At 46.7% G+C, this 14474-nt stretch overlaps 1 protein-coding gene across 1 annotated transcript in view; it reads left to right on the forward strand.

Moving 5' to 3' along the window:
- The first annotated feature begins 5456 nt into the window (after positions 1-5456).
- The window catches only part of CXCL14 (C-X-C motif chemokine ligand 14), a 66760-nt gene continuing 57742 nt past the window's right edge, over positions 5457-14474 (forward strand). Inside the window, exons 1-2 of the mRNA XM_069763802.1 lie at positions 5457-5656; positions 6046-6151. Of these exons, the coding sequence (XP_069619903.1) occupies positions 5593-5656; positions 6046-6151 (170 nt within the window). The 5' untranslated portion in view covers positions 5457-5592. The remainder of the gene's footprint in view (positions 5657-6045; positions 6152-14474) is intronic.

The following is a 14474-nucleotide window of genomic DNA, read 5'->3' on the forward strand; positions in this document are numbered from 1 at the left end:
TCTCCATTCTGCCCCATGATCATGCCACTTCTGTCTCCATCCTGCACATCTATATCCATTCTGACCCATCTATCTGCATCCTGACCCATGTGCCTGCCCCATCTGTCTCCATCCTGCACAATCTGTCTCCATCCTGCCCCATCTGTCTACATCTTGCATCATCTGTCTCCATCCTGCCTCATGGTCCTGCCTCATATGTCTCCATCCTGACCCATGATTCTGCCCCATCTGTCTCCTTCCTGCCCCATCTGTCTCCATCCTGGACTATGTCCCTGCCCCATCTGTCTCTATTCTCCACCATCTGCCTCCACCTGCCCCTTGTATCTCAATCCTGCTCCATTTGGCACCCATCTTGCCCTATGTATCTCCATCCTGCACTATCTGTCTCCATCTTACCCCATATTCATGCCCCATCTGTCTCCATCCTGCTCAATCTGGCTCCATCTTGCCCTATGTTCTTGCCCCATCTGTCTCCATCCTGCACCATATGTCTCCATCCTGCCCCATGTTCCTGCCCCATGTGTGTTCATCGTGCCCAACCTGTCTTCAACCTGCCCCATGATCCCGACCCATCTGTCTCTATCTTGCCCCATCTGTCTTCATACTGCCTCATCTGTCTTCAACCTGCCCCATGATCCTGACCCATCTGTCTCCATCTTGCCCCATCTGTCTTCATACTGCCTCATCTGTCTCCATTCTGCCCCATCTGTCTCCATCCTGACCACATGATCCTGGCCTATCTGTATCCATCTTGCACCATCTGTCTCTTTTCTGACCCATCTGTCTCAATCCTGACCCATGTGCCTGCCCCATCTGTCTCCATCCTGCCCATCTGTCTCTATCCTGCCCCATGTTCCTGCCCCATCTGTCTCCATCCTGCCCCATGTTCCTGCCCCATCTGTCTCCATCCTGCCCCATGTTCCTGCCCCATGTGTGTTCATCGTGCCCAACCTGTCTTCAACCTGCCCCATGATCCCGACCCATCTGTCTCTATCTTGCCCCATCTGTCTTCATACTGCCTCATCTGTCTTCAACCTGCCCCATGATCCTGACCCATCTGTCTCCATCTTGCCCCATCTGTCTTCATACTGCCTCATCTGTCTCCATTCTGCCCCATCTGTCTCCATCCTGACCACATGATCCCGGCCTATCTGTATCCATCCTGCACCATCTGTCTCTATCCTGCCCCATGTTCCTGCCCCATCTGTCTCCATCCTGCATCATCTATCTCCATCCTGCCTCATGTTCCTGCCTCATGTGTCTCCGTCCTGCCCCATGGTCCTGCCTCATCTGAGTCATTCCTGCCCCATCTGTCTCCATCCTGCCCCATTTTACTGCGCATCTGTCTCCATCCTGCACCATCTGTCTCCATCCTGCCTTATGTTTCTGCCCCATGTGTCTCCATTCTGTCCCATCTGTCTAACACCTGCTCCATGATCCTGACCATTCTTTCTTCATCCTGACCCATCTGTCTTCATACTGCCCCATCTGTCTCCATCCTGACTGATCTGTCTCCATCTTGCCTCATGATTCTGCCCCATCTGTCTCCTTCCTGCAACATCTGTCTCCATTCTGACCCATCTGTCTCCATCCTGTCCCATGTTTGTGCCCCATCTGTCTCCATCCTGCACCATCTGTCTTCATCTTGCATCATCTGTCTACATCCTGCCCCATGATCCTGCCCATCTTTCTCCTTCCTGCCATATCTTTCTCCATACTGCCTAATCTGTCTCCATTCTGCCCCATCTGTCTCCATACTGCACCATAATCCTGCACCATGTGTCTCCTACCTACCTCATTTGTCTCCATCCTGCCCCATGATCCTGCACCATCTGTCTGCACCCTGCCCCTTGATCCTGCACCATCTGTATTTTTCCTGTCCCATTTGACTCCATCCCCTGCCCCATCTGTTTCTATACTGCATAATCTGTCTCCATCTCTCACAATCTGTATCCTTCCTGCCTCATGATCCAGTCTCCATCCTGACCCGTCTGTCTCCATCCTGTCCCATGATCCTGCACCATGTGTCTCCATCCTGCCCCATCTGTCTCCATCCTTCCCCATGTTCCTGCCCCATCTGTCTCCATCCTGCTCCATATGTATCCATACTGCAAAATGTTCCTGCACCATCTGTCTCCATACATCCCCATCTGTCTCCATACTTCCCAATCTGTCTCCATCCTGCCTCATGTTCCAGTCCCATCTGTCTCCATACTGCCCCATGTGTCTCCATCCTGCCCCATGTTCCTGCACCATCTGGCTCCATCCTGCCTCATCTGTCTCCATCCCCCCTCATCTGTCTCCATCCTGCCCCATGATCCTGTACCATGTGTCTTCATCCTGCCTCATCTGTCTCCATCATGCCCCATGATCCTGCCCTATCTGTCTCTATACTGCCCCATCTGTCCCCATCCTGCCCCATGTTCCTGCCCCATCTGTCTTCATTCTGCGTCATCTGTCTCCATCATGTCCATATTGTTGCACCATCTGTCTCCATCATGTCTCATGATCCTGCACCATGTGCCTCCATCCTGCCCCATGACCCTGCACCATCTGTCTCCATCGTGTTCCATTTGTCTCCATCCCACCACATTTGTCTCCAACCTGCCCCATCTGTCTCCATCCTACGCCATGATGCTGCACCATTTGTCTCCATCCTGCCCCATGATCCTGGACCATGTTTATCCATCCTGCCCAATCTGTATCCATTCTGCCCCATGTTCCAGCCACATCTGTCTCCATCCTTCTCCATCTGTCTCTATCCTTCCCCATATGTCTCCTTCCATCCCCATGGTCCTGTACCATGTTTCTCCATCCTGCCCCATCTGTCTCCATCCCTTCCTACGTTCTTGACCCATCTGTCTCCATCCTGCCCCATCTGTCTCCATTCTGCTCCATGTTCCTTACCCATCTGTCTCTATCCTGCCCATTGTTCCTATTCCATCTGACTCCATCATTCCCCATCCATCCTACCATCAAAACATATTGCGGCTTGCTGCTTTCAGTAAAAAAAAGCAACACTTTCTCCTTATCTGGTCGTGGTCCAGAGGCGAAGTCTCCGCCAGCTATCGCAAGTGTGTACTCTCCAGTGAATGACAGTGACTTCATAAGCCAGCGATGTGCGCGCTGATGTCATCTGCCAGTCTCCGATTGGCTGTTACCTTTTAACTATTGCCATGTGGGCCCGCATGGCAATTGATTTTAACTGAACTTGCGTCTCAGACACAGGTTCAGTTACTGCACTGACAGAGTCCTGCCGCTGGGGCCCGGTGAGTCAAAGATGGGAGGCCTGCTGCGGGCCTCCTCTCCTTACCAGGCACCATATGCCAATCAGGGCAATAATGCCTTGATGGTGGCTCAGCAACGATGTATTACAGGGTTATCCTATCCTGACAACAATTGAGAATCCTTCCATAGTACAGCATCTGATTGAGAATTACAAAGTTTATCTCATATAAGATTCATAGGAAACACAAGCGAAAAGCTCTCCTTCTTATTCAATAAGGGCTTATGGAGGTACAGTAAGACCCCTTGGTCTGGATTGGGTATGGTATTATGGTTCTGTGCAATATGGAATGAGCATTGACTGAAATTAATGTCAGCAATAAGGTATAAATCCTTATATTGGCTGATTTGTTATCTATATCCAGTCATTTACTAATTTAATTCTAGGAATGCTGGTGTCTGCCAATATGATTGCTAATAAAGGCATTGATGATGAGAGTTACTTAGCTTTCGTACATACCTGACAGCAATAGGTATCCAATAAAGTCACTTTCAAGGATCACTTTATTGATCCTATGTTGGTCTACTCTTAGGCTGCCAATATCAGATTGTTGGGGATGTGACTCTCTGCAGCCCCGCAAATTGGCAGTTTGAAGGTGTTGTGGCACTTGATCAAGATCTTCCTCCTCTTAAGCAGTGATTAGCCTCTACATATTTTCTAGTTACTGATGGCTGTGCTTAATATTGTTGTGTTGCCCTGTTAACATTTATGGGTCAACACCAACTACTGGGCAGTAATGAGCCTTTATTCTTGGCGATGCATAACAGCAACAGTCCTATTTTTTTCCTTGGACTTTAGGTACTACTAAATCAGGAAGTTATGAGGTTAATTTTGGTGTAGATTTTGATCACTCCTTAGTGAGAGCCCTGGTCAAGGCTCTCAGCTATTTAAACACCTGAAGCTTTGACTTCCACTGCCAGTCAATAGCTCTGCCTACCTGGTCCATAGCTCTGTTATGTGCTCATGTGATATCATTCTGATTTATAATAATAATAATTGTATTTATATAGAGCCAACATATTCCGCAGCACTTAACATTATAGAAGGGAATTGAACAGACAATAGACATTACAGCATAACAATAAACACAGATCAAAACAGATACCAAGAGGAATGAGGGCCCTGCTCGCAAGCTTACAATCTATGCCATTCTCTGACCTCGGCTTGTATAGAGACCACCTGCTTCCTTTCTAATTTTGTCCCTGACATAACCTCTTGGTACTGACCCCGTGTGATGACCCTTCTTGTCATCAACTTGCTCCCCCGGATGGCAGTTGACTCTGTGGCCCCAGCCCAGGAGTACCTGTATACATCCAGATTCCTGAACAGGAGTTAGAGGGTGAGCATTTGACTCCATCATGCCTCCTCATCGAGACCAGCTTGAACAACAGCTGTCTTGGTGAATTGGGCCCAAAATACATCTAGTCTTAGGCAGGTCCCCAAGTCCAAGACAGTATCTCTGCCTGTTCTCTATGACTGAGAAGTCTCTCGGGAAACACACGCAGAAAGAGACCTGTTAGTTTAGGGGTTGCTGGCGAAGAGAAGCCGTTGTGAACCGGCCTCGGACTAGTCATCCAAGATGTATGGTCCCTAGTCCGCTTTCAAAGCCACAGCAACATAGAGTAACATGTACATAGCTGCAATAATGCAGCCAGGGTCTTATCTCATGACAGGTTCCCTTTAATACGCCGGGGTTTCAATTTCACTTTAATCCTAAACATTTCTAAAAAGAACTTGGGTGCCATAACCTGTTGGGAACAAGAACGTCAGCTATATTGGGAAAAATTCCCACTTCAATTAATGGAAACCGCTCAATATAACGTTTTACAAGGGCAATCAAGTAGGTTTATTCACTTTATATATATATTTTTTGATAATTTGTAAAATTGAAAATTAAAGTCAAAGTTTTGTTTGATTTTGGATGTTTTTTGTATTAGTTGCTTGCTACACTTTATCTACAATTCTTACTATTGTAATCCAAATATATTTACTAAAAGAAGAAATTAAAGAAAATAACTGATAGATTGGTTACAAAATCTTTCCAGACTAGGGCAGAGTAAGAAATCTCCACCCTCCGCACAGTGAGGAAATTGCAGTGAGTAGTTTGGTTGCTATGCATGTTAATGACTTTGCACCCTGGGCTGTAGGATCTGTTTTAAAAGAGGACAGACAAGGAAGGCAGCCTCACATTGGAGGTGGATTCTGGAAAGGCAGGACTGAGGCTCGGAGCAAGCCACCAGAGAATACAGAGGAGGGCACCCTGAGCCAGAGCAGCAGCACAGCAAGAACAGCCGAGCAATAGGGACATGAAACCCTTTGTAGCAGCTCTCCTTCTCCTCCTCATAGCTGTGTGCGCACTACACGTGGAAGGTGAGATCTGGGATCCTTAGTGATCAACCCTACACATGAAGAAGTGCTGATCCTGTCAATGGAACTGCTCATTTTTCACTGCACCTCTATATTAAATACCTTTATTTGACCTTTACGTATATTTTTACAGGTATGATCGACTATCGGATAATTTTAGATTCTTCTCATTTCTTTTTAAAGCGGACGTCTCCATCAGATTACCGTCTGCCTGACACCATTTATTTATTCTGCCTGCTTCACCTCTTTTACCTATTATCGTATCTTTGGTCTCCCGTCACTTTGTATCCCATCACACAATTACTTGTTTGACACAATTTACGGAAACGTTACAAAGTACAACTTTTTTTTTTGATCCCCTGTGTTTATGTTCTCTTTTTCTTTTTCTCTAGGTTCGAAATGTAAATGTTCCCGAAAGGGTCCAAAAATCAGATTTTCCGATGTGCAAAAGCTGGAAATTAAACCAAGGCATCCGTACTGCGAGGAGAAAATGGTCATGTATGTGATTTTGCGCTTATTTACTGCATGCTTCTTACTGATGACGAGCAAGTCTAAATCCTGTCTTTAACTCTTTCTATCAAAATAATCGCTTTTTGGTTAAGATTTCTGCAGATTTAATTGCACCTTACTTTTTGCCATATGAAAGATCAGACTTTCAACACTTCACAAACCCAGTTCTTCTAAATCTGTACAAATAATTATCGTACATGAACTTCTACATCATTTAACGAGCCTTATTTGCCAAGTATGCAGGTTATATATGGTTAATTAGTAAGTCATTATTTATGCCCCTATTTGCATCAAATATGCTAATGATGCAGAGCTGTATGGGGTATATGTCATAATTAGGATAACTCCATTGGATTTCATGATATCAAATCATGATCTATTGATCACTTGTGGACCGCAGGCAATCAATAGATGGATTGAACTAAATTGCAAAGCTAGCTCAGCTGCGTCTGTACATTGAATAATTGTGTCATATTATGCTACAGTGTTATATTGTAATGCTATATTTCTACAGCATAGTAGGTCCACTATGCGATCAGAAGGACTGTATAACCATGGGAATAGAAGGACTGTATTATTATGGATATTATGGCTTATTTTAAGGTGCTGGAGCATTGTTCATGGAGATCTGTGATGTGTGACAGGTGTCACAGTGTTCTCGGTGGTATTCAAGAAGAATGCCTTGATACTCAGCTCTGTAATTATTGTTACATATATAACCAGTAGTTAACCCTCCCCCCCAAAATAACAAAAACTATAGCTATCCAACATTAAAATGCGCAGCTTTACCAGTTTCTTCCCTCTCTGGTTAATTACTAGACGTGGCAACCACTAGTGGCTCACATTACAGACCTGTCGGAGCTCGGCATCCAGCTTTCTCAGACTCCTAACTATGAAATCTGTTTAATTATGCACAGATACATTCTCTGCCTACTGGTACAACTGGGAAAGCTGGGCAAGAATCTGAAAAATCTGCATCACAATCCCAGGGACAGCTGTAGTAATTGTGGTGAAGGTTGCCAACCATGTTCTCTATTTTTCTCCATCGTTGGATAGAAGAAAACTAGAACTGAACTAGAAATTAGTGTTGTAGTTTTTTTTTAACTGTTATTTATTTCACTATTTATTCATTCGAATCTAAAGTTTAATAGCTTGACTGATGGTTGACTTATAAATTGCTGCATTAGTAAGGGCACTGTGACTCCATTGCGTTGTGACGTCACTTCTAAATGTAAAGATATAGCAGGGTGTCAATATTCAAGTGCAGATCTTGAAACTATGCATGATATAGGTTATCTGTGGATTTGGGGCAGAGGGCAATCTTACTGAGATACCACAGTGTACAAAGGAAACAGGTGAAGGTGTTGTTTGCTTTCGATAACACCCCTCCCATGTCATCTATTAGGGCTTATGGGGACAGACCAGGCGGAGGAGGATAACTTAGTATATCCAAAGCAGAGAATAAGTAGAAACAGCTTCTCTTGTTCTCGAGGGCTTGGTGGGCTTTTTGAAGACCATCTAGTATCTGTAAGTGACCTATTTTCTTGACAATATCGAACTGATATTGGTCCCAATTATCGGCACCTGCTGAAGGGAGCAGAAACAAATGTAGATCCTAGCTACAATCGTTTTTGTATCCACTTCTTGCTTCTGGTGTTTAAGGGAACTTGTCGGCAGGATGTTGTCCTTCAACCACCACCACTTTGTCATCTAGGACAGGGACAGGTTTTCAGCGACAACCATCTATCTTCTGACGGATTTGCCATAATGAAGTAAAATGTTTTGGAGCACTGCATTAAACAACAGTGAGAAGTCAGTGGGGTGGAAGTGCTCTCCTAAACAGCCAAACTGTCCTGGTCCGTTTCCTTGGATGGTTGATATCTGACAGTCTGGGCGTGTAATAATAAGCCACCCTAAGCCACGTCCAGAGAAGAAGGGGTGCATGCATGGAGGTGGCTTGTCATGATGTACCTGATCTGTGGGACATAAGTCAGGAGGTTGACCAGCGAGTATCTACAGCCTTCTGACTTCTTACTGACAGTTGAACCCCGTGTTTAAAGTTATTTTTTCACTAAATCTTATTTGATGGAATCGAAAAGAATAACAGATTGGTGGGATTTTGGAGGGCCAGCTCCTGTTGACAGGTTGCCTTCACATAAAAATGGAGCACTAAATGACAAATGTTGCCCTGCAATTGTAGACATTTATATTTTATAGATTTATTACATTTAGGGGTTGTCTACTTTTTATCAATTACGATAGATAGTGGCTGCCCTACAGTGCAGTGCCAGTTCCCTTTACTACCTTAACATGCCCTATGGTGCCATTTTGTGAGACAAAGAAAACCCATATTTGTACTAAATATACAGATTACCTCCTCTACCAGTGCATCCCCAATTACCTAAAAGTGTGTAAAGTAGAAATGCTCAGCAGTGACTGCAGTTTAGTAGTTCTGGGAGTCGGTATGATCAGTAAACTGTGGCTTATTAGTCTGGGAACTTACCTGGATGCCAAGAGTCAACCATAAATTTGTGATGGAAGGAGTTCAGTAACTTGTTGAATAATATGTGGAGGAATTTAAAGGGAATCACACAGCATATTTGTTCTGTATAGTCTGAGGGCAGCATGAAGTTGGATTTAAAACACTGAATTCAATGATGCGTCACTTATAACGCTGTGTGCTGTTGTTTACTTACACTAAAGATTTTATCACTAAGGCTACGTTCACATTTGCGTTCTGCCGGGCTGCGTCGGGCGCAGCCGTGGCCACGCATGCGCCATGTGCCCCTATATTTAACATGGGGGCGCATGGACATGCGTTTGCATGCGTTTTGCGATGCATGCGTCTTTTTTGCCGCAAACGTTAGGGCGCAGAGGACGCAGCAAGATGCATTTTTTTTGTGTCCAAAATCCGGCAAAAAAAAGCACGGATGCGTCGCAAAACTATGCGTTTTGCATGCGTTCTTGTTTGCGTTGTGCATTGCGTCACCGACGTAGCAGCTCACAACGCAAATGTGAACGTAGCCTAAGACATGAGCATTGCGGTGGCTAGCTGGCACATGCTTACTAGTCGGACACCTGGTGTGAGCGCGGTTAGCTTTCTCAGCTCTGCTTCATCTAAACACTCTATGGCACATCTGCTGCACCAAATAAACTAAATTATTAATTGCTGTAATCAAGGTCTCTTTGTCTACATCAGGTATGAGGTAGCAAAAACTTTCTTGCAGATTCCCTTTAACAAATGTGTTCAGATCACACCCGTGTGTAGAGAATAAGAGAACGTAAAGGTTATTTCATGTTTCATAGTCTTAGTTACTGTATGTTGTTGCAGTTGGATCGCCCCCAAGGGCTAGGGGTACTCGGTACCGGGTCCTGCGGTTCTCAAGGGGGGAATGTCACGGTGGCTGACCCGGTCCGTGGCCTTGGGACGTCCGTGTAAAAGAAAAAGGTCTTTAAAGGGGAAATGTTCGTGACATCACCTGTGGTATTCGGTCAGGGTGACCGACGCTGCTTAGGGGTCCACTGGGGTGATGTGATGGTAGCTAGATGGTATACCTTCCCACAGGTGAAGTATGTCCCCAGGGCTTCCCAGAGTGTAGATGGTAGATGGTGTGAGGCGCAGTGAAGAACGAGGACACAAGGTTGCAGTCTCTTTACCTTTTACTGAAGGCTTTGGGATCCTCAATCCAGACCACTGCTAACAGGGCTGTCTGAGACCGGCCGGTCCGAAGGCACATGCAGAGTCCCCTTATCCAGGTAGAAATCAGTAGCCTTCCTCTAGCGCCTGGGTGTTGTAGTACCTTACTGCTGAGCCTCTCATAAGGTCCTCACAGCGATTGTAGATGCTCTAGATGTTGTGTCTCTCTCTGTCCCACAGATGGATAGGACAAACCCGTATGAGTGGTGGCATGAGGCTGTTTACAGGGACTCTATCATGCCCCAGCCTCTCGTGGGTGCCACTTTACCTCCTGTGCAGGGCGGGCAGATAACGTGAAATTAGCTGTCCTGCCGGTCTCTGGAGCAAGGCATAAAGGACTGTTGCTCCCTCGGTGTTCCAGCTACCGGGATCCTGCGCCTCAGAAGGAGGCAGCCTTTGTAGGGCAGAACTCCTTCTGGTTTCCTCTCCTTTTGCTATGACTTCCTCTCACTCTCTACAATTCAGTTCTCTGTTCATGTCTCTTTCTGGAAGCTGCCGCATGTGGGGCAGGCGCAGCTCCGTGTCCTTCTGTCTAGGCCTCTGACAGGATCCCACCCCTGTCAGGGACCAACTACCTGAGCGGAGCTCTGCCAGCATTTGCCTAACTTCCTATCCAGACCACCAGTTTTACCTAATTGTGAAGAGTGCCCTAATAAATAGGAGCATAGCTCCCCCTGGTGGACTGGAGTGTGAAATGTGTTGTGTGTTCGTGTTACCTGACAAAGAGATCTCCTTTATTGCCACCAAACGTAGCATCACTCCCCCCTAGAGGAGAATGATACTACCGAGTCCTTGCGTAAAGTTTCTAATGAATGAAAATCACTACTTTATCCTGACATGCTAGCAAAATCCTTCACAGGTTTCATAACGGGTCACTGTCACATGGTGGCCAAACATCAGCAATTATACAATTAACCTATGCCAAAAGAATATTGGTGTGACGGGGTGTACGGCAGAGCAAGAAGGGACAACAGGCTGAGGGATGATTCAACAGATTTATTATTAAGAACGCTGAAATAACACATGAAGGTAGATCTAACGAGTCCACAATTAGTCCAATGGAACAGGTTCGGGGGCACCTCCCGATAATCCTTGTGCCAGGCAACAAAGCAATAGTCCACACGAGTCCAATAGATCCCAAAACAATCTCACAAACGACGAGATATGTCCTCAGCTCAAGTCTCGCCCCGTTCGCTTCCGCAGTCCCAGATGGACATGGGGTCTTGCCTCAGCTAAGAATCCCCACTCCTTCTCCTTCAAGGATCAACTCACATCTGATCTCAAAATAAGAATGGATTGTCTGAGCTCCTGGGATCCGCCCATGAAGGGGTAGGGGTTACACCTTCTATTCAATGGTTGGGTCCACCAGAAGATTCTAGACTGGTGGGCTCCAGGCAGTCTATGTAATATGTACATTTGACTAGCCACCTGCTGTGAGGAAGAATGGCTGTTCCTCCACTAGTGATGTTGACAAAGCTTAATTACATTAGAGCTTAGGGCTGCAAGTATTGGGGGAAGGAGACATTGTTACAGGTGAACTCCCAGCACAAGAGAATACATAAATTACAGCTAATAGAAACCAGAGAACAGTTACATACATCAAATGGCATATTATTCAAATACAGGACAGGGAAAAAGTACAGATCATGACAATCCCTTCCCCTCCCAATTTGTGTACGTACAAGGGACCTCTACAGGTCGCTGGTTAAGTACACACAGGCAGAGCGTAACTTACATGTGGCTTCATGCAGCTACAAATTGGCATCGTAGCTCTCCCACATCATTGCCCAGGAGAACATCTGCAGGCAGACCACCCATCACCCCAACCACACATCGCCTGACCCCAAAACCAAAGTTCAGATCCACAGTGACTGTGGGAATAGTCCTCCATTGTCCACCAGCCAGTTCAATGACAATCCCAGGTCCTCGATGGATTGCCTCAGGCCGAACCACTCGGGGATCAGCCAGTGTGAGGAAAGCCCCTGAGTTACAAAATCCAATAAGTCTCTGTCCATCCAGCACGACCTCCTGCAAGTGCTTACCTCGATGAGCAGAAGTCGTCATAGCTGCGGGTCGCACACCATAAACTCCTGGTTGTGCAACATGGGTGGGTGAGGCACTAGGCCAGTCCTCACGTAGTGGTGACACTTCGTCCTCCATGGCACTTGGGTGTACATAATTAATAATACGACTGGGTACAGGATTAATCCTCATTTGAACAGCTGGGCAGGAGGCTTGCAGATGCCCCGGCTGTCCACATCGATAGCATCTCTGCTGGGTCTCACTCCATCCAAGGCGTCCTCTTGGGCGAGGGGTAAGGGAACCTGGAGGCCGGCTCCCACCTGAAGGTGCTGTAGGGGTTTGAGGACGACTTCTCCATGAGCTGGCTGGGCATGAGGCCTGCAGATGCCCCAGATGCCCACAACCATAACACTTGCGCTCTGCTACTTCCTCTCCTCGTCGTATTCCAGAAAACGCAGTAGAAGCAACTGGAGGCACATTTACACGGGTATCAGCATGAGGTGGTGGCTTAGAGGAACGGGGAACAATGGGGACAGAAGAACAGGGGGCCACCGGTGTTGTGGAGCTGGTAGGCCTCTCTCCATCCTCCAACAGAACCCTCCACTGAGGCTTGATGGTGAGAGCCTCATCAGCTAGAGCTGCAGCTTCCTCCACAGTGGCTGGTCTCCTCTCACGCACCCATTCCCGGATCTCAGCAGGGCACTTGAAGTAAAACTGCTCTTTTAGGATAACCTGGAGGAAGGTCTCCCAAGTTAAGGCCTCATCTGCCTCCAGCCAGCGATGACATATTTGTTTGAGTCTGTGGGCATACATCTTGAAAGACACTTCCTCATCACAGGCTAAAGTACGGAACTGAGTCCTGTAAGTGTCTGGGGTAACAGCATAATGTTCTAGAATAGTCCGTTTAATCTCCGCATACTCACAGTTCCCCTGAGGGTCCATAGCTCTATAGGCTGCGGCAGCTCCACCCTCTAAGAGCCCCACCAGATGTCGGACTCGGTCCCTTTCCGGGACTTCCATTAATCGACACTGATGCTCAAAGTCCTGGAAGAAGCCCTCAATGTCGCCTGCAGCCTCATTAAAAGGCTTGAAGTCTTTGCGGGACACTCTGGGGAGTTCCCTCATGGTGGGTGCTGGGGTTAGAGTCTGTCTGGAGCTTCTAGCTGCTTCCAAAGCGATCTGCCTCTCCAGCAATGCCATCTCCTGAGCTCTGTCCTCGGCTCTGTGAATGGCCTCCCTCTCCTGAGCTCTGTGAATGGCCTCCCTCTCCTGAGCTCTGTGAATGGCCTCCCTCTTATCGTCCATGGTGGCCTCTTCTCCCAGCAATGCCAACTCCTCCTCGTACCACACAACCCACTGACTCCTTTGGGCATTTACCTCCGGCTGCAGTCTTTCCTCCATTTGCTGTGAGGATCCTTCCTCAGCGTCATCTTGCAGGCGAACTCCTTCCAAAGCCTCAATAAGCTGCTCCTTGGAGAGTCCTTTAAAACGGACTCCTACTTCCCGGGCCTTTGATTGTTGGCTCCCCAAACTCCAGTTCTTGTACTCTGTGGTGCTGGTTCTCGATGTTGATGGGCCGTTGTCCTCCATTCCTTCTGCTCTGGTCCCACTGCTTGCCACCAGTTTGTGACGGGGTGTACGGCAGAGCAAGAAGGGACAACAGGCCGAGGGATGATTCAACAGATTTATTATCAAGAACGCTGAAATAACACATGCAGGTAGATCTAACGAGTCCACAATTAGTCCAATGGAACAGGTTCGGGGGCACCTCCCGATAATCCTTGTGCCAGGTAACAAAGCAATAGTCCACACGAGTCCAATAAATCCCAAAACAATCTCACAAACGACGAGATATGTCCTCAGCTCAAGTCTCGCCCCGTTCGCTTCCGCAGTCCCAGATGGACATGGGGTCTTGCCTCAGCTAAGAATCCCCACTCCTTCTCCTTCAAGGATCAACTCACATCTGATCTCAAAATAAGAATGGATTGTCTGAGCTACTGGGATCCGCCCATGAAGGGGTAGGGGTTACACCTTCAATTCAATGGTTGGGTCCACCAGAAGATTCTAGACTGGTGGGCTCCAGGCAGTCTATGTAATATGTACATTTGACTAGCCACCTGCTGTGAGGAAGAATGGCTATTCCTCCACTAGCGATGTTGACAAAGCTTAATTACATTAGAGCTTAGGGCTGCAAGTATTGGGGGAAGGAGACATTGTTACAGGTGAACTCCCAGCACAAGAGAATACATAAATTACAGCTAATAGAAACCAGAGAACAGTTACATACATCAAATGGCATATTATTCAAATACAGGACAGGGAAAAAGTACAGATCATGACAATTGGAAAATCACATCTTTTTTTAAGGCTAGTTGTCTCGTGCAACTCATCTAGCGATATTCCAAGCCAAAAGCCAAATTAAAGAACACATCTGGACCAGGGGACTAATTCTCAGAGTTTTTTAAAGCAATTCTTACTGAAGAGCCCACTCGTTTGATACTTGGCAGCTTGTTTTTTGCAAGAACCTTTATTATAAATTTGTTTCCTTGAAGATTCACCATTCGCCAAACACTATATAATTCAAGTGTATTT

This window comes from Ranitomeya imitator, chromosome 4 (genome assembly GCF_032444005.1).
Source record: "Ranitomeya imitator isolate aRanImi1 chromosome 4, aRanImi1.pri, whole genome shotgun sequence".
NCBI classification, from domain to species: Eukaryota; Metazoa; Chordata; class Amphibia; order Anura; family Dendrobatidae; genus Ranitomeya; species Ranitomeya imitator.